We start from the raw sequence: 20,937 nt of genomic DNA, 5'->3' as shown, positions 1-20,937 counted from the left end.
GATTTATGCCAGAATATGTCGAATAGATTCTATCGAGCTTGAAAATTTATTGTTCTTATGCATGTGAAGACTGCTTTCTTGGTTCGGTTTGTATGTTTATAAATTGATCGAAAACTATATGAATCTGGGTTGTTTGCAGAATGGTTATATAGAATTAGCACATCTCTGTACACTTAGTCATAGTTCAAAATTTTCAATTGTTCATATATAACTTCAAAGTCTAAATATAAGATATGGAACTGGAATTGTTGCAAAATGTTTGATTTCCGTATGTACCAGTTACGGCAAGTTTGACTGCAGAACTTTCAAGTTACAGAGTCAAATGGGCTTAAGGTTAATTGGCCCTGCCAGCCGAGTGAATACGTGTTCACCAAATGGTTCACAATGTAATATGATTTCAATTGTGGTGCTTCTTAATAAATTCAATGCCATAATGTATTAGTGATCCTATCTAAAAGATCAAACAGACCAATTCAATTGTTGTTTTTGCTGATTTCTTATACTAAAATATTTGTTGTGATAGTGTCATCAATCTTTGTATGATAACACAATGTAGGATAAATGAATCTGCACTCATTTCATAAACCTTATCCATACTTCTTGATGTCCTCACATGCAATCTCAAACTTCGAAAATATCCAAATGCATAAATATCGTAGTTTACTTTAGGCAAGTTTAAATAAATTATCGTGGTCATGGGTACGGTTCACGTGGCATGGTCATGATACGTAAATTCCATTCAGGTGTGCATTTCATTGACCCGACCATAACTTCTAACAATAATAAAAATAAGCATGCCGTAAATCGCGAGTACATTTCATGTGGCGCGGTTTGCGACGTGTGTCAAAACGACAAGTGTACGACATCGTGACTTGTTTCAGAAATAATTTTATAAATAATTAAAAGCGGCCAGAAAGCTAAAAAGCACAATAGGTTTTAAACATGTAATGATTCAGATAATCAAGTCAAGTATTAATTGTTAAGCGAGCGTGCTAAAACCACGAAACTCGGGAGTGCCTCACACCTTCTCTCGGGTTAACGGAATTCCTTACTCGGTCTTCTGTGTTCGCAGACCATAATAAGAGTTAATCTCCTCGATTTGGGATTTAAAATAAATCGGTGACTTAGGACACCATAAATTATCCCAAGTGGAGACTCTGAAATAAATAAATAAATAATCTCATTTCGATTTATGTCACTTTAATTGGAAAAACTCCCTACCCCTAATCCCCCCTTCGGGAAAAAGGAGGTGTGACAGCTCTGGCGACTCTGCTGGGGAACGAACCCAGAATCTCTGGTTCAGGGTTCAGAATTCGAGCTTAGAATAGCTGTTATGATTGACTTTCATGATTGTCTGATTTTTACGTGTTTGAGCCTAATGTGCTAAATGCCGCTTTTTTTTTTACCGCTTTGATATTCTGTGAATTGTATATAAACTGTTCCGAAGCCCTTCTTCTCTCTGAGTCTTCTAAATCTTCTGGGAAGCATGCGCTTCGTGTGACTTCTTTTCTGTTAGAGTCATATCCTAATTTTAGAATGAGGTTCGGACAAGTTGCAAAGCCGGTGAAGCTTCTGTATTCCCGGTACGCTACCCCTCGCTGCCCCCCTCCCGGCTCGAGTTGTCCGCTCGGGTAAGCCAGGTCTAGAACAATACACCCAGGATTTAAACTTAGAATAACACAGTCTCATGCCGGATTCCTAGTAGGTACGTTTGCTTGCATCACGTGCATTTGACTTAGGGGACTCAACACAGGGGTTGGGTCCGTCTAGGACAGGTGTACCCAAAATTAAAGGACCATCCTGATGCATTTTTTACGTGCTACTTGTGCATTAATTTGCTTGGCTTGTATGTTGACCGACTTCTTGAGTAAAAAAAAAATCAAAAAAAAAAAGAAGAGAAAAACCAAGAGTGAGGTAGGATAGAAAAATACTTGGTTTTGATAATTTCGGTATTCAAAAATCTCGTTACTCTGTCGAAATTTCAAAAAAAAAAAAGAGAATCATTTCAAAACAAATCATATTTTCCTGTGCATCAAAATTGCAGAACTACGCGGGTCTGATTCTCACCGGATGTGAGATACGTTGGCAAACCTCATCGGTTCCGGCCCACAATTTTCAAAAAAAAAAAAATTTCAAAAATATTTTCCTTTACTTCCTTCTGTAGAAAGTCTTTCTTTTAGACCCCAATTTTAAAAAAAATACAAAAACATTTTCTTTTTAATTTCTTCTCAAAATCCAAAAGTATTTTCATTCTTCTTTCGAAAATTGAAAAGAAAATTCAAGATTCAATTTTTTTTTTCTTTAGAAGTATTTCTTTCATAAATTCAAAATAAAATTTTAAAAATCCAAAAAATATTTCCTCTCTTGTTTAGATGTTTTTCTTTCGAAATTCCGGAAAAAAAATCGAAATTCAAAAAAAAATATTTTCTTTCTTCTTTAGAAGTCTTTCTTTTAAAAAAAAATTCAAAAAAAAAAATAAATAAATCGAAATCCAAAAATATTTTCTTTCTTCTTTATAAGTCTTTCTTTCGGAAATTAGAAAAAAAAGAGTTAGTTTATTTCCTTTATTCTTGATCTTCCCGAACTACGCACGATCTGATTCATGTTCCCACATGATACGTAGGCAACCCACATCAGGTTCGATCGACCAAAAAAAATGAAAAAATGAAAATGAAAATAAAAAATGATGATGATAATAAGGACCGACTGAGTCCATTCTAACGTGTCTCTTGTTTTGAATCATAGAAGAAAGTTTGAGGTGGTCGGTTTGTGGTAAGCTATCAACATAAGATCCAAAGGAAAAATGTCATTGACAACTGACATTGAAGCTGTTACGAGTGGTCAAGAGACTCAGGGTCAGAGGGTTCAACAAGAGTCTACTGTGGTTGAGGAAAATAGAATACCGAAACAGCAAATGACTGAAATGTGTCAAGCATCGGCCAATGGTCAAGGACCACCCTTTTCTCATGTTTTCCCAAAATTCACACACATCTCGACTATTACTACTCCTGCCTCATTGTCTGATCGATCCTATCCATTTGGGTTCAGTATTTATCCCAAATGTACGACTACAGCAGGAACTTCTGTTGCGTGCTCCGAAAGTGTGCCATTGGCAACCAATCAGACAATCACTGTTGTTATGCCCATTTTCACTATCCCACAGCCAACAGTGGTATAAAAGAAAAGTCATGAGTCACAATTTGCTACCCATCAAGAACAATACCATTCTCCTGAGTACCACTCGTATCTATTTGATCTTCCTTCAAAGATTGAGAAGCCTACCCGAAAGATGGCACAAGAAGAAATGACCCAAAGGGTGAAAAGCTTAGAACAAAAGTTGAAAAACATGCAAGGGTCGACGTGTCAGAAGAGTATTGCCTTCAAAGATCTATGTATGTTCCCCGGTGTTCGTTTGCCACTTGGTTTCAAGACTCCCAAATTTAAAAAGTATGATGGACACGGAGACCCCATAGCCCACTTGAAAAGGTATTGCAATCAACTAAGAGGTGTGGAGGGAAAAGAAGAACTAGCAATGGCTTATTTCGGGGAAAGCCTGACAGGGGTAGCCTCTGAATGGTTTATGGATCAAGAAACCTCTCACTGGCATGTCTGGGATGACATGGCCCAGGCCTTCGTCAGACAATTCCAGTACAATATCGACATCGCCCCAGACCGCAATTCCCTTGCTAACTTGAAGAAGAAATCGACTGAAAGCTTCAGGGAATATGCCATTAAATGGAGGGAGCAAGCAGCTAGAGTTAAGCCACCCATGGATGACCACGAGCTAATCACTGTCTTCCTTCAGGCTCAAGAGCCAGATTATTTTCAAAACATGATGTCCGCAGTTGGCAAATCCTTCTTGGAAGCAATCAAAATTGGGAAAATGGTTGAGAATGGCCTTAAGACAGGCAAAATTATAAGTCAAGCAGTTCTCAAAGCTGCAACTCAGGCTATAAAGATTGAATCTGATAATTTTAGTGACATGAATGAGAAGGATGAAGAAGCCATGATGACAATAAGGTCGAGAAGAGGTCCTAGGAGAACATCTCGAAGGTATGAGCAGCCTCATCAGGTTTCCGATGATTCCCCTGAGCACTACTATCCACCTCAGAACCCACAATACTCTATTGCTCCATTTCAGTATGTTGTCCAGCCACCAAGACACCCCAGAAAGCGAGCACCAGCACCGCAAAATCTCCACCAGTCTCCACAAAATTTTCAAATGCCCTATAACCCACAACGAAGCCAGGGGTATAGAGGAGAACAAAGGTTGAAAGATAATTTTACACCAATAGGAGAGTCCTATGCAAGTGTGTTTGAGAAATTAAAGCATTATGACATGATTGCACCTATTCCTCCAAATCATATGGACCCCCGTGCAAGAAACTTTAACCTTTCTAAAAGGTGTGAATACCATTACAATGCCCAGGGGCACAATGTTGAAAGTTGTCAGGATTTGAAAAGATAAATAGAAAGGATGATCCAGGAAAAACTGATAATGATCCAAGATAATGACACCCAGAATATCACGCAGAATCCTTTATATGCACATGATGATGCACACTTTGTGGGGATGATGTGTGGTGACATGGAGTATGAGAATCCTCTCGGGAACTTGCCGACTGAAATTGGAGAAGGCCATGGTGATTCTGATGAGCAAATTTGTGGCCAAATGTCAAGCTTAGCAATTGAAAAGTCATTCCCTCCTCACTAGGAAGGAATCTTGGTAGTTTGTTTTGATGTTTTTTCTATTATCTGGGTTATTCTAGGGTATGATCCGGATTTTACTTGTTTTATTGAGTCAAACCCTTCTATCCCTCTATTTTGTTTGTGTGAGTCTTTTCTGTTCGTTTTGTTGCTATTTTCATTAGCCGGGTTATTTTAGGGTCGTAACTCGGATTTTAATTTGTTTGTCTTATTGTCAAATCCTTCTATCCGTTATTCAATGAAATACAGTTTGTCTTTGTTTCATTCTATGCTTAGTTCTTTCGCCGCTAGTTCTAGTGACATGACCTGCATGCGAAACTTTTGGCCAGATCTTAGAAAATTGATTTAATCTTGAATCGGATAACCGGAAAAAAAAAATATTTTTTAGGTTGAACAAAGAGTCGAAACACTTTGGAATTAAGCTCGAGTAAGTTTTACCTTCAAATCATGGTGAAGATCGGGTTTGGGAAAGAATCAATTGAAGTTTGTTGGAAAGTTTGACATTAAGGGATGGAAAGTGTCTTTCGACCACGACAAACCAAGAAGACAAACATGGTCATCAATGTTGTGACCGCAAAAGATAATATGTTTGGCGTGCTCGAGTCTGGGAGGCCCTTTTTTGTGCTACCTAAACACTTTATACCCTTTGTTACCCTTTTTGAGCCTTTTTATTTTCTTCGACCACCCTCTTTTGGAATCAAGTTTAGAGTTAAAAGTCCAAAAAAAAATAAAATGAAAAAAAAGTTCATGCCCAAAGAGTACAAACTGGGGCAACTCTTAGAAAGTTCAAGTGAAAAAGAAAAAGAAAAAAGAACATTCGAACATCCATGCCCCTAGAAAATAGAAGCTGGGGCAGTTTGTTTTGAAAAAAAAAGAGAAGAAAGAAGGAAAAAATGAGAAAAAAAAGGAAAAAAGAAAGAAAAAGAAAAAGAATGAAAGATGAAAAAAAAATATTAGGTCATATGTTTGAACTACGTTAGACCTGATTCCTTTAAAAGGGATACGTAGGCAGCCTTACACGGTTCGGTCCAACCAAATAAGAATTCAAAAAAAAAAAAAATCCAAAAATCCCCAATATCTGAAACTGAGGCAAAGATTTTATTTCACTTTTGAAAGAGTCGATTCCAAGAGTTGTAAAGTGTACAACCCATCATATTGAGTCTACTTAGAGCCTCCATGCCGACCCATCTTTCCAACCCTATCCAAAAAACCTTCCAAATAAAGACCTCCCGATATGCCTTCAAGAATGCCCAGAAACGCATGCAAAGAGCAGCAGTTGTCACACGACGTAGAACACTGTCGAGTTGCTCACACAAAGAAAAATAAAGAAAAATAAAGAATAAAAAATGAGAGAGTCTTACTAGTGAAAACCCTCATGGGCACTGTAAGACGACGGTAAGCAGAGATGAATAAATGAGAGAGACTTGTTGGTGAAAACCCCTCGGGGCACCATTAGTCGATAGTGAGTCGTGAAACTGATGCAAAGGATTGGCACGAACAAGCCCGACTTCAAAGTCATAAGAATGGTAAAAGGGAAGATTTGGTCAGTTGGATAGATCAGACAGTTAAGTCCAAAATGCATGTCATGATCATTAAGGTTAGTTACAAAAAAAAACTCTTCCTTATGTCCTTCCGACAGGGGCATTTCTTGTTAATATTGTTTCTTCGCATCATGATGTCCTTTGCTTTGAGTCAGTCCTTGTCAAAACAAGCAAGAAAATATTTCAAAATCTGCTACCAGCTTTTCAGTTGCACAAGGTAAATTTGGCCAGCACACTCAGTTGTTACAGTCAACATGCATTGAGGATTCATGCAAAGGCTCCCCCCCCAAAAGACTATTGTCAACCTATTCGGGTAAAGCAAGCAAAGCTAACCTCAAGGTTAATCAGAGATTGTCTGAAGTACCGAACAATGACTATGAAGTGTGCACATTGTGCAAAAGACACTTCTCTCTGAGAGACAAAATTGCTCCAAAAGCAAAAGCCATTCAAGATATCTGAAAAGGTTATCCAAGAAAAGAAATCTCTTTTTTGGGATAAGGCTGATTGAGCCACAAATACAAATAGTGCTGGGTGTGAAACGATCAGGGTTGATGGAAAGCAAAAAGTCTCTTGAAACCGACTCAAGCTAATTGAGCAAAATCCAAGCTGCCCAAGAATCAAGGCCACAACCGACCACCACTTTTTAAACTGACAAAATTGCCTTTGTTTGAAACAGGAACAAAGCAGTGCAAGGAAAGTGGTTCAAAAGAAAAAAAAAAGAAGATAAGAGAAGAGCCAACAAAGGGAAGTTTCTCAAATCTTTGCCTTTATTTGTCTTGCTAGTGTGCATAAAATATTGCCATTGCTCTTCACATTTTTCCTCCTAGGATAAAAAGTCCTAGTCTGATAGATTTTCTCCCAATAAAAATCTTAGTCTGATGAATCTTTCTCCTAAGATACAAAATTAGAGACCTAGTTTGATGAATTTTCTCGTAGGATAGAAATCTTAGTCTGATGAATCTTTCTCCTAAGATACAAAAAAAGAGACCTAGTCTGATAAACTTTCTCCTAGGATCGAAATCTTAGTCTGATGAACTTTCTCCTAGGATAAAAATCTTAGTCTGATGAATCTTTCTCCTAAGATAGAAGACCTAGTCTGATGAACTTTCTCCTAGGATCAAAATCTTAGTCTGATGAATCTTTCTCCTAAGATAGAAAACCTAGTCTGATGAATTTTCTCCTAGGATTAACGTCTTAGTCTGATGAATCTTTCTCCTAAGATAGAAAACTTAGTCTGATGAATTTTCTCCTAGGATAAACGTCTTAGTCTGATGAATCTTTCTCATAAGATAGAAGACCTAGTCTGATGAACATTCTCCTAGGATAGAAATCTTAGTCTGATGAATCTTTCTTCAAAGATACCCAAAAAAAAAAAAAAAGACCTAGTCTGATGAATTTTCTCCTAGGATAATAAGTTTTAAAAAAAAAGAAGGGAAGTCTGAAAAAAAAACAAAGGTCAATTTTTAGTTTTTTTAAGTTATCAATATTTAGTTTTCTTGAAATCAGGGGTCCCTCCTAGAGAATAGGGTCAGTTTTTAGTTTAGTCAAGCTTAGTTTATAGTTTTCCGCAAGCTCAATCTCAAATTTAGGAGACGCACTTCCTAGTTTGAGTTTTTCAGATTTTTATTTCTTTAAGAGATGCACATCCTAGTCAAGTCTTCAATTTTACTCTCATCATTGCATCTTTCATCAATAGCATAGGTAATTTATAGTTCTGCTAATAACTCACAAATCTTCCTAGTGTAAACTGGGGCAGAAAAAGTTTCTTTTGTTGTTTTCGTTTTGCTGTAGTAGCAGGCACCCACCTAGAGAATGAGGGAATTTATTGCAAGTATTAAGTCAATAGCAGGTGCCCACCTGGAGAATGAGGGAATTTATTTCAAGTGTTAAGTCAACATCAAGCGCCCACCTGGAGAACGAGAAAATTTATTTTAAGTGTTAAGTCAACATCAGGTACCCACCTGGAGAATGAGGGAATTTGTTTCAATTTTCAAGTTAGTTGCAGGCGCCCACCTGAAGAACGAGGGCAGTCATTTCAGAATTCAATTCAAGTTAGAAGTACAGAAACTCGCCTCAAGAATGCAAGTTGACAGTCCGGGATGACCAAAAGAAGAAGTCTCAATCCAGAATAAAAGAAAAAAAAAAGGTGAATTCAAAATGCAGAAGCAGATGAAAAGATATGGGCTGCTCAAGACATGATTGAAGTCGCAAGCTTTGCATGTCCCATCTTGATCCGAAAAGCCGAAGAAGAATGAACTAGCACCTGCAGCTAGCAAGCATCGAGGTTCAGATCAGAGTCTGCATGAAGAAGCAGCCAAAACTCAAGATCAAGCTTCAAAAGACTCATAGATAGGAATCTTGTAACCCATAGCTAACAGGCTTGTTTAGTCTTTTTTATTTTTGATTTTGATGTAATAACAGGATCGCGGACCGGAACCTCGACGGAACGGCACCTCACTCGACTCTGTCATCCTCTCCGCACACTCCAGCACTACATTCACCTCTGAACTACACGTGACCTGATTCCTTTTAAGCCAAGGATATGTAGGCAGCTCAGATACCAGGGCTCGGTCACAATCTTTTGTCCGTCTTTGTTTCGTTTTGAATAAGCGTCGGGTCATAAATCAATTACGTTGCTTATTGTTCTTTGCTCCGAAAACTCTCCGTGTTTCCAAGCAAAGAGGGGCAGCTGTAAGCATATAATTTTTGACCCGCGTAACTTTTAAAAGGAATATTTCAAAAACAAATTGTTTATTTTTATTTTTAATAGGATTTCAGTCAACTTTTAGTTTTAATTTTAAAACATATGTTTGAAAATACAAAAATAGTTTCATGTCATAATATAGATATTTTAATTAATTAGGATTGATTTTACATTTTTATGGTATGATATTTTAGGAAAAGAAATTAATATTTTAGCTTTGTAGAGTTAAAGGGCCACCTTTAAAGGCAAATTTGGCCTAAACTTGAGCCCAATTTCTGACAGTCCACTCCTCCCTTCAACCCATTTACCCATTCCCTAACCCACAACCCTTTTATAATAAAAATAAAACCTAATTTTCTACACCCTAACAGACCCTTCCCCTGATTTTTTGGACGCCTAACCCTTAGCAGTGGCGCACCCTCCCCACATAAAAGAAAAATCCCAGCAGCTCTGAAGAAAAGGACTACTATCTCACCTTCATCATCTTCAACATAGAATCGGATCCCCCCTCCCCACATCTTAAAAAGCAAGAGTCAGCAACGTTGCTGCATATTTTTGTGATTCTCAAGCTGTTCCTGGAATTAAAATCAAAGCTGTGAGTTGTCGCTGTGTATGTTTCTGGGATTCTCGAGCTGTGGGGTATAAGAAGTTGTTGATTGTTGCTGTCCCTGTGTGTTGGGTGTTCTTCTTCTTCTCTTTGCCTTTATTTGGCATTGTTTCTCTGTTTTATCTTGCATTTGAGGTACACACAAAAGCTTGCAGTTACATTGATCTATAAAGTTGATTTGTTGATTTATGCCAGAATATGTCGAATAGATTCTATCGAGCTTGAAAATTTATTGTTCTTATGCATGTGAAGACTGCTTTCTTGGTTCGGTTTGTATGTTTATAAATTGATCGAAAACTATATGAACCTGGGTTGTTTGCAGAATGGTTATATAGAATTAGCACATCTCTGTACACTTAGTCATAGTTCAAAATTTTCAATTGTTCATATATAACTTCAAAGTCTAAATATAAGATATGGAACTGGAATTGTTGCAAAATGTTTGATTTCCGTATGTACCAGTTACGGCAAGTTTGACTGCAGAACTTTCAAGTTACAGAGTCAAATGGGCTTAAGGTTAATTGGCCCTGCCAGCCGAGTGAATACGTGTTCACCAAATGGTTCACAATGTAATATGATTTCAATTGTGGTGCTTCTTAATAAATTCAATGCCATAATGTATTTAGTGATCCTATCCAAAAGATCAAACAGACCAATTCAATTGTTTTTTTTGCTGATTTCTTATACTAAAATATTTGCTGTGATAGTGTCATCAATCTTTGTATGATAACACAACGTAGGATAAATGAATCTGCACTCATTTCATAAACCTTATCCATACTTCTTGATGTCCTCACATGCAATCTCAAACTTCGAAAATATCCAAATGCATAAATATCGTTGTTTACTTTAGGCAAGTTTAAATAAATTATCGTGGCCATGGGTACGGTTCACGTGGCATGGTCATGATACGTAAATTCCATTCAGGTATGCATTTCATGTGACCCGACCATAACTTCTAACAATAATAAAAATAAGTATGCCGTAAATCGCGAGTGCATTTCATGTGGCGCGGTTTGCGACGTGTGTCAAAATGACAAGTGTACGGCATCGTGACTTGTTCCAAAAATAATTTTATAAATAATTAAAAGCGGCCAGAAAGCTAAAAAGCACAATAGGTTTTAAACATGTAATGATTCAGATAATCAAGTCAAGTATTAATTGTTAAGCGACCGTGCTAAAACCACGGAACTCGGGAGTGCCTCACACCTTCTCTCGGATTAACGGAATTCCTTACTCGGTCTTCTGTGTTCGCAGACCATAATAAGAGTCAATCTCCTCGATTTGAAATTTAAAATAAATCGGTGACTTGGGACACCATGAATTATCCCAAGTGGCGACTCTGAAATAAATAAATAAATAATCTCATTTCGATTTATGTCACTTTAATTGGAAAAACTCCCTACCCCTAATCCCCCCTTCGGGAAAAAGGAGGTATGACAAGAATGAAAAGATACTACAATTGAAGAACTAATCTCCGTAATTTAAAAGTAGGATACTTGGGGAATTTAACTCAAAACATCTGGGAGATCAATGAAGGAAATCTAGGTCCAACGTGGGAAGGCCCCTACCGAGTTTCAGCTGTCACCGGGAAAGGATCATACGAGTTGAAAAATCAATACGGAGTAAAGTTGCCGAGCAACTGGAATATGGTACACCTCAAAGATACTATTGCTGATGAGCACCGCTTATACTGAATTGAGCCCTTGAGTAGCTCCACTTCAGGTATTATGGCTAGTACATGTGGTCAGAATGGAAATTCGGGATATTCAAAGTTGATTTGGAAAGAAAATTCTAAATTCGGAAGCTTTAAGTTGGAAGGATTGACTATGGTTTGACTTTTGAGTAAACGGCCTTGGAATCGAGATTTGAAGGTTCTAATAGGTTTGTATGATGATTTCGGACTTTGGCGTATGTTCGAATTGAGTATTAGGTGGCCCGAAAGTATTTCGGTACTTATCGTAGAAAGTTAGCATTTTGAAAGTTTAAGAATTTCTTATGTTTGGTTTGAAGTGGACTTTGGTGTTATCAATATCCGTTTGGGATTCCAAGCCTTGGAATAGGTTCGTATCATGATTTGCGACTTGCACACAAAATGTTTCTTCATTCCGGGATGTTTAAGTATAATTCGGACGCGTTCAGCGAAGTTTAAATATTTGAAAGTTTAAAGAAAGGATTTGATCGTTGAGTCATAGTTTTGATGTTGTTTGGCATGATTTGAGGTTTTGAATAGGTTCATATCGCATTTTGGGGCGTGTTGGTATATTTGTTTAAGGCCCCGAGTGGCTCATGTGAGTTTCGGATGGGGTTCGCATCGATTTGAGCCTTGTTGAAGTTGCTGGGATTTTTCCGTTGCTGGTGCAATCACTTCTGCGTAGCCTTGGTCGCAGATGCGACTTTGCAGAAGCGAGATAAAGGTCGCAAAAGTGATTGGGGAAGGGGCAAGGTAGTGGTCGTAGGTGCGACGAATTTTTCGTACCTGCTTGATCGCAGATGCAGTCTCTGGCAACGCAAAAGCGATGGGAAGCGCAAAAGCGCAATGGCGGCTCGCACTTGCGTTTGCACAAAAACGGACATTCTGTCGCAGGTGCGATGGATAATTTGGGTAGTGCACTTCGTAGAAGCGAGATTTGTCTCGCAAAATCGAGCTCGCAGGTGCGACAAATTCGTCTGCAGGTGCGAAAGTCGCTGGGCAGTGGGGTGTTTGTAATCCGAAACTAAGCCCATTTCTCTCACATTTCCATTTGGTTGGGTAATTTTTGGAGCTCTTGGAGGGAAGAGTTTCATCATCCATGTCAAGGTAAGTAATTCTCGCATATTGTGAGTTAAATACATGGTTTATATATCGATTTAAACATAAATAATAGTAGAAATTTGGGGTTTTGGTGGAAAACCTAAAAATTGGCATTTTTGGATTTTGACCACGAAATTGGATATGAAATTTGGAATAAATTATATATATTTGAGTTCGTGGTGTTATGGGTAAAGTTTGTCTTCAAAAGTTTAGAAATTCGGGCACGTGCGCCAGAGGGTTGACTTAATTGACTTTTCGAGTGGAGTTGGAAATTTTTGTAAATTAATTAATTATGATGTTGTGATATATTTTTATTGGTTTTCGTGATTGATTGACTAGTTGAGATCGATGGGCATTTGGTTTGAGGTGTTAGAGAGGTGTTGTAGCCGGTTATGGAACTTCGAAGCGAGGTAAGTCTACTGTCTAACCTTGTGAGGGGGAAACTAACCCCGAGGTGATCTAATTGTTATGTGCTACTAGTTGTGGGTGCTACGTACGCATGAGGTGATGAGAGTCCATACGTAGATAAAGCATGTTTATGTCCGGGTAAACTTAGGACTTTATCATGTAATATTTGAATTATTTGAACTCATTCTACTGGCTTAATTAATGGATTTTATAATTGAAATTGATTTAGAAATAAATATATGTATACTAGGTCGAGCCTTATCACCTTGAGTTGTTGGCAAGTAATTTGAGAAACGGTAAAGATTATATTCACTTTGTGCTCATGTATTGTATTGTAAGCACGTGTCTCGTAATTCGGTAACTTCCTTCCTTTCTAGTTGAGTAGGTCGAACGCCTCGGTAGTGTAATAGATGCATCCATGGTTTGTGTCGCTCGACCCTCGGCAGTGTACACATTATTCTGGATCGGGATGAACGACCTCGGCATAATCATGCATTATATCACTGGCAGTCCAAACATTCAGGAGATTATCTTTCCACTGACGTCTGGAGTTGTATATGGTACCTTTTATCCGTTTATTACTGGTACTTGATACATCTGAGTTGTTGAAGTAGAATACAAGACTGAGAAATTCATACTTTAAAAGAAATATTTGGAAGATTAAGTAACTTACAGATTTATCACATTATTGTTGTGTGCTTCGCATCTGCTTATGATTTATTATATTGCTTTCTTGGACCTCTAGAAAGTGTCGTTGTCGATCCCTCGTCACTACTTCTCTGAGGTTAGGCTAGATACTTACAGGGTACGCATTGATTTACGTACTCATGCTACACTTCTGCACTAAATGTGCAGGATCTGACAGGTTCAATTGGTGGTCATTTTGGCGCGTAGGCGCAGCTGCTGAGGAGACTTTATGGTGAGATGCATTCCAAGCTACGTACCGCAGCCCACAGAGTCTCCATCGTACCATTTACTTTATCTTATCTTATTTACATTTCGAACAGAGATTGTATTATTATTGTACTTCTTAGTAAATTCCCATGCACTTGTGACAACGGGTTTTGGGGGAATTCTAGAATATATTATGGATTGTTTTACACTGATTCACTTTCACTTATTATTTTAACAAAATTGTACGTAACTACAATTTATTTTAATGCACTAACCTCATTATCCAAGAAAGATTTATGATTTTTAAAAATGATAAAATGAATAAGTAAGTGTTGTCTTGCCTAACAGCGATATTGGGCGTCATCACGGCCTATAGTGGATTTTGGGTCGTGACAGCTTGGTATCAGAGCTCTAGGTTCACTTGGGTCTCACGAGTCATGAGCAAGTCTAGTAGAGTCTTGCGGATCGATACGGAGTCATCTGTACTTATCTTCGAGAGGCTACAGGTCTCTTCTTGATTTCCCTCTTTGTTCGATTTGATTCCGTTGGAGCTTATGCCTTCATTTCCTTCCTACTCAATCTTATGCGACATGCAGCGCCTGTTATCAATTGGGCATCGAGGAGTCATAGTGGTACTGCAGACGTGGTGCAAATGTTTCTCCATGCGTATTCGGGCAGGCTATTATCGTCGCCTTGCGATAGGGTGTTCTATCGTTTTAGCCAAGTATCTGTATTTCTTATGGTTTCGAGGCTATGCACATATTATTATGATGTTCATGTGTTATTATCGCACAGTGTTGGTGTGATGGTAGGGTGCTTGTTTATATGTCGAGGTAGTGAATGACTCGAAAGGAGGATTTATCAGTGCATGGTTTAGAGGTTCGGCATTTAATTCCAGCGAAGGAAAGGCTATCGTACTATGGATGTTCAGGCTTTGGTTGATGGAGTAATGATATTTGATATTTTTGGGCGTGGTAGAAATATCAATTGTGATGTGGTGTCATCGTCCTTTTTTGAATGCATTAAGGCTCGCCGGTGTTATGGTCTTCTTTGATTTACCTTCGGGGCGGGGTGTTGTGAAATGGTGCCTAAGAAGCGGTTGTCAGCGATGGCGGTGTGTAGCGGTTTAGGGATCGAATTAGTGTTTCTAATGCGGATGACTCGGGAAAGATGATCTTTGAGGAGGCTTAGAGCTAGTAGAAATCTATTAGTTCAGGTACTACAAAGATGGATTTTGATTTGAGGCAACATTTGGGTAGCAAAGGATGAGGAAGGACATGGTGGGAGGTGCCTCGCGGTGGTTGAGTTTCTAGCAGGTCAAGTATGAAAAGAAGAGTTCGAGAGGTTGTTTAAAGGAGATGGTTTAACTGAAGTAGGAGTGGGAAAGTAGCCTATGGATTTTGTGGCAGGATAGCCACATGCCTCAAGAAAGCTTAGGACAATTTTGGAATCATGGTGGAAAGTGACTAGGTCTATGAATTTCACTTGGGATGGTGGCTGTTGTATTGAGGAAGATTGACTATGGCAGAAATGAGTTTGCTTGAAATGAAGAGGGGTGTGAAAACTTGATTATCGTTTTAGGGATACAACATGACTTCGTGTTTGGAATGTATTGTCAGAGTTTCAACTGATGTCTATGGGGAATGAACAAACTCTTACAATTAGTGGGCGAGCATATGCTCGGGAGGGTTTACTAATTTCACGGTAGATGTACCCAGTGCAGCGTCATTGGAATATGTTAGTATGGAATTTCACATGTGGGTTATCTCCTATGAGCAGGTTAGCTGTTGTGTGATTTGATAAAGTTTCTACGAAGAGTTCTACTTACTACCCGACAGAAGGTCGAATATGCGATTGTGGCTGATAAATTTGGGATGTTTAATGGAAGGTTTAACATGAGATTTTGAGAAATTTGTTGCGTTGACGGTGCAAGGTCATGGTAATTGAGGAAGAGGAATCTTTGTGGGTTCTAGATTTGTGTGATTGTAGATTAAAGCTAAGTGAGGGAGCCCACCATAGACAATTAGATCACGTGGTTGTCTGCTTGTGCGATTTCTGGTTACCTGTACATTGGTGGATTATTTACGACTAAGAAAGGAAAACATCAGGGGTAGTTCGAACAAAGAACTTGATGAATGTGTTCTATATTTGGCCTTATCGATTCGTGTGCATATTTTGGTAAGACTCAGAGTTTATGCTTCTTGCGGATGTGATGCACAAGGAAAAGAATTCATCTGGTTGCTTCTTTGGGAGTGTTCATGTGCTAACAGAGCATTTGAGTTTCGGGACCGGGTCAGAGTGGGTGACTCTCAACAACGGTTCTAGTGGGTTCAAGAATTAAAGTGCAGTGCCCAAGGATTTCGGGTCCGTTGGGTGGTTAAGGATCGAGTTTTTGCACTGGATTATGAAAGGGACTTGGAGTGTACTATGTTATCATCGGGTTTGCAGTGCATATTGGAGAAATGGGAGAAAAATAACTTTAGATTCGTAGAGGATCTTTTAGAATGGGTATACCAATTGGAAATGTTATTGTGCGTATAAGGAGGGTATGAAATGATTCATAGGTATCGAGACGATGTGGTCTCGTGGATTGGGTTACTCAGGATGAGTGTTGTTGATTTTAGCCATGTTTTGAAATTGAGCTATTATTATTTCTAAGGCAAGTGAAGAGTAAATTGGAAGAAGTGGGATCGGTTAGTAATGGTTTGAATCAGCATAATTGTAGCAGTGATCAGTTCCTTCGGCTTGTTAAGTTATACAGGTGGTTTGTGGATGTATGTGCGAGCGTGATAGCCGCCACAATTTGATTGATTTGGGAGACATTTGATTCAAATGGCCTTGTTATGTGTAAATGGACCCCGGAAGAGTTATGGCGATTTAGACCACGATTTGGGGTTTGTATTTTATGAGGTTATGGGAATTCAGCTGCGTGTTGCAACGGTTCTTCTTAAATGAGTTAAGTGGAAGGTTTCTAGCCAGTGAAGTGTTCATGATACTAGTAGTTCAGGAGTTATGATGAATTCTTGTACTCTTGCGTAGCGGCATGATGGGTGTAGTGAACGGCATGGGAATTGGAAGTTTAGGATCAAGGTTGCGGCTCGGTGTTGATAAGAATGTCACGAGCTCGGATGGGCAGGGAAGAATTCAGATGTTTAGAGTAAGCTGGCATAATCTCAGTGTCGCCTCAGAATGGTATTCCATGGAAGAGGCATTGTGTATTGATTTGCGGATTCATGATTTTCTTTACAGTGTTAGTACGGTTGGTGGTATAGAGGTGCAGACATTGCTATCTGGTGCAGAAGGTCGTGGGACTATAACCTACAGGAAGATCGTATGAGCGTGGCATGTTAGTCACTTGGTTGTTAAGGATTGAAACCAAGTATGGGGATTCTAGTATTATCGCTAATGCGGGAGTTTATGCCTGAAAGACGCTCGATTCATTTTTGTTGTGGACAGTGGGAGTTTGTTCCAGAGTGGACGGCTACTCGTGTGTGTCATGAATAGGGCCATTGTGGATCCTTGAAAGGTTGTTGGCCCAGTATGGGATGATCGGAATCAGCTTGAGGTCCGTTGGTGGGTCTAATGTGAAGGTGTGCTCTATATCAGGCCAGATGTGTTCATTCAGCATAGCATTGCTTACGGAGGAGTCTTTGATCGTTGGATGTTATTCACGTCGTCAGCTATTCCATGTAATACTCTATTGTGCTTGGTGGGTTGTGAGGCAGCTTGATTATTCGCACATGTATTGTGATCCCGTGTAGCTTGTGGTGTTATATGAGCAAGATGGATCTGAAATGCATGTTATTTATTGTACCTTGGTCGTTCTTGGGTTATTATAGTGTATGGCACTACCCGTCTCCCCAAGGTTGTATTATGCACTTGGCTTGTTGGTGGTCGATATTCGGTCATTTCGTAAGTATAAGCATTTCGGCTTGATGCATGTTTCCTTATTGATTGTTATGTGTGGATCGGGTGACACTCTGCCACGGGCATATTGTTTGGATCGGGTGGCACGCCGCCATGGGTATGTTGTTTGGATCGGGTGGCATGCCACAACAGTAACATGTGTGGATCGGGTTGCACGCCGCAACAGTGAGGTGTTGAATACAGTTCCCTATACTTATTTCTGTGTATTTTTTTTTCTCATTCTCTGAGAAAGGTTCATAGCATCTTTTCGGTTGTTTTATTCGTTACTCGGACTGGGTAATTCTTTTCCAGAGTTTATTCCTCCTCATGTGTCATATTCAAGTTATGGCTTATCGGCGCATTGATAACGTCATATGCGATCTTGGTCAGTGTTTGAGGTGGCTTATTGCTTGAGCAGCTTGTACTGGGTGAGACGAGATTATTGGACCTGAAATCAGTACAATCAGATTTATATAAGGTATATTAAAGAGCAAATATCGTTATTCAGTTCAGAATGAGGTAATGGTTCTTGTCAGGAGGAGGGATTCTGTGATTTGTTGATTCGGTAGGTGGTTATAAGTTCCTACACGTCTCTTTCGTCGTGGCAGTGTTGCAAGAGTTGGAACCGGGCTTACATGTGTATTGTGGGCATCGGATTCGTGAAATTTCAGCTATTGTGGTTGGAGAATGCTATTATGGTCAAACGACTTATGCGGTGCATGGCATGATTTCAACGGAGGAGCATGATCATGTTGATACAGTGTGTGGTCATTGATGTGGTGTTCGTATGTTGGAATTGGGTCCCGTGGAGAATTTCGGATGTTGGAATTTGGTTCTAAAAGCTTGTTGGCTAAGATAATAGGAAGAATCTTCAGTCTGACTCGAGCTAACATGCTCACATGGGATGTGGTGGCATGGGTAGGTGCGCGAGCTGTGAAACAATGATTTTGGACAACTACGGAGCAGTTTTTGGCACGTTCGAGGACGAATGTATGTTTAAGTGAGGGAGAATGTAATGATCCGACTGATTGTTTTGAGTTCTCGCGCATCGATCTGTGTTTTGAAGCCTTGAGTAGATCCATTTCAGGTATTATGACTTGTACGTATGGTCGGAATTGAATTTTGGGAAATTGGGACTTGATTTAAAAAGAAAATTCTAATTTCAGAAGCTTTAAGTTGGAAGGGTTAACTAAGGTTTGATTTTTGAGTAAACGACCTCGGAATCGGGATTTAAAGGTTCCAATAGGTTCGTATGATGATTTTGTACTTGGAATAGGTTCATATCATGATTTCCGACTTGCACGCAAAATTTGGCGTCATTCCGGGATGTTTAACTGTTTAAGTATAATTCGGACGCGTTCGGCGAAGTTTGAATGTTTGAAAATTTAAAGAAATATTTCGATCGTCGATTCATAGTTTTGATGTTGTTTGGCATGATTTGAGGTTTCTACTAAGTTTGTATTGCATTTTGGGACGTGTTGGTATATTGTCTCGGGTGAGTTTCGGACGGAGTTCGGATCGATTTGAGCGTTGTTGAAGTTGCTGGGATTTTTCTGTTGCTGGTGCAATTGCTTCTGCGAAGCCTTGGTCACAGATGCGACTTCACAGAAGCGACATTAAGGTCGTAGAAGCTGCTGGGGAAGGGGCAAGGCAGTGGTAGCAGGTGCGAAGAAATTCCTGCACCTGCGTGATCGCAAATGTGGTCTCTCACAACGTAGAAGCGATGGGAAGCGCAGAAGCGCAGTGGTGGCTCGCACCTGCGTTTGTGCAGAAGCGTACATTCTGCCGCAGGTGCGATGGAGCAGCTGGGTAGTGCACTTTGCAGAACGAACTTTGTCTCGCAAAATCGAGCTCGCAGGTGCGACAAATTCGTCCGCAGGTGCAAAAATCGCTGGGCAGTGGGGTATTTTTAATCCGAGACTTAGCTCATTTCTCTCACATTTTCATTTGGTTGGGTGATTTTGGAGCTCTTGGATGGAAGACTTTCATCATCCATGTCAAGGTAAGTAATTCCCGGATACTGGGAGTTAAATATATGGTTTATATATAGATTTAAATATGGAAACTAGTAGAAATTTGGGATTTGGTAGAAAACCTAAAAATTGGTATTTTTGGATTTTGGCCACGAAATTGGACATGAAATTTGAAATAAATTATATATATTTGAGTTCGTGGTGTTTTGGGAAAAGTTTGTCTTCGAAAACTTTCGGAATCCGGACACGTGGGCCTGGGGGTTAACTTTATTGACTTTTCGAGCGGAGTTGAGAATTGTTGTAAATTAATTAATTATGATGCTAGGATATATTTTTATTGGTTTTCATGATTGTTTGACTAGTTCGGATCGATGGGCATTTGGTTTGAGGTGTTAAAGAGGCGTTGGAGCCGGTTATGGAACCTCGGAGCGAGGTAAGTCTCCCGTATAACCTTGTGAGGGGGAAACTTACCCCTAGGTAATGTAATTGTTATGTGCTACTAGTTCTGGGTGCTACGTAAACACGAGATGACGGAGTCCATACGTAGCTAAAGCATGTTTATGTCCGGGTAAACTTAGGACTTTATCATGTAATATTTGAATTATTTGAACTCATTCTGCTGGCTTAATTAATTGAATTTATAAGTGAAATTGATTTAGGAATAAATATATGTATACTAGGCCGAGCCTTATCACATTGAGTGGTAAAGATTATATTCACTTTGTGCTCATGTACTATTTTGTAAGCACGTGACTCGTAATTTGATAACTTCCTCCTTTCTTGTAGATTGGGCCGAATGCCTCACCAGTATAGTAGATGCATCTATGGTTCGCGTCGCTCGACCCTCAACAGTGTACAGATTATTCTGGATCGGACTGAACGACCTCGGCATAATCGTGCATTATATTGCTGGCAATCCGAACATTCACGAGATTATCTTTCCACTGACACCCGCCATTGTATATGGTACTTCTTATCCATTTATTCTGGTACTTGATACATCTGAGTTGTTGAGGTAGAATACAAGACTGAAAATTCATACTTTAAAAGAAATATTTGGAAGATTAAGTAACTTACAGATTTACCCCATTAATGTTGTGTGCTTCACATCTACTTATGATTTATTATATTGTTTGTTAGACCTCTAGTAAGTGTCAATGTCGACCTCCCGTCACTACTTCTCCGTGGTTAGGCTAGATAATTACTGGATACGTGTTGATTTACGTACTCATACTATACTTCTGTACTAAATGTGCAGGATCTGACAGGTTCAATTGGTGGTCATATTTGCGCGTAGGCGCAACTGCTGAGGAGACTTTATGGTGTGCTACATTCCAGGCTACGTATCGCAGCCCACAGAGTCCCCATCGTACCATTTACTTTATACTGTCTTATTTACATTC

At 39.3% G+C, this 20,937-nt stretch overlaps 1 protein-coding gene across 1 annotated transcript; it reads left to right on the top strand.

Annotated features, from left to right (window-relative positions):
• The first annotated feature begins 2,455 nt into the window (after positions 1-2,455).
• On the top strand, positions 2,456-9,748 carry LOC138896800 (uncharacterized). Its single transcript, XM_070182132.1, has 2 exons — positions 2,456-2,968; positions 3,194-9,748. Exons 1-2 carry the CDS (start codon positions 2,804-2,806, stop codon positions 4,466-4,468), a joined length of 1,440 nt encoding a protein of 479 aa, XP_070038233.1. The 5' UTR covers positions 2,456-2,803; the 3' UTR covers positions 4,469-9,748.
• Positions 9,749-20,937: the final 11,189 nt, after the last annotated feature.

The sequence above is a fragment of the Nicotiana tomentosiformis genome, chromosome 8 (genome assembly GCF_000390325.3).
Source record: "Nicotiana tomentosiformis chromosome 8, ASM39032v3, whole genome shotgun sequence".
Classification (NCBI taxonomy): Eukaryota; Viridiplantae; Streptophyta; class Magnoliopsida; order Solanales; family Solanaceae; genus Nicotiana; species Nicotiana tomentosiformis.
This window is presented reverse-complemented; position numbering and strand designations above follow the sequence as displayed.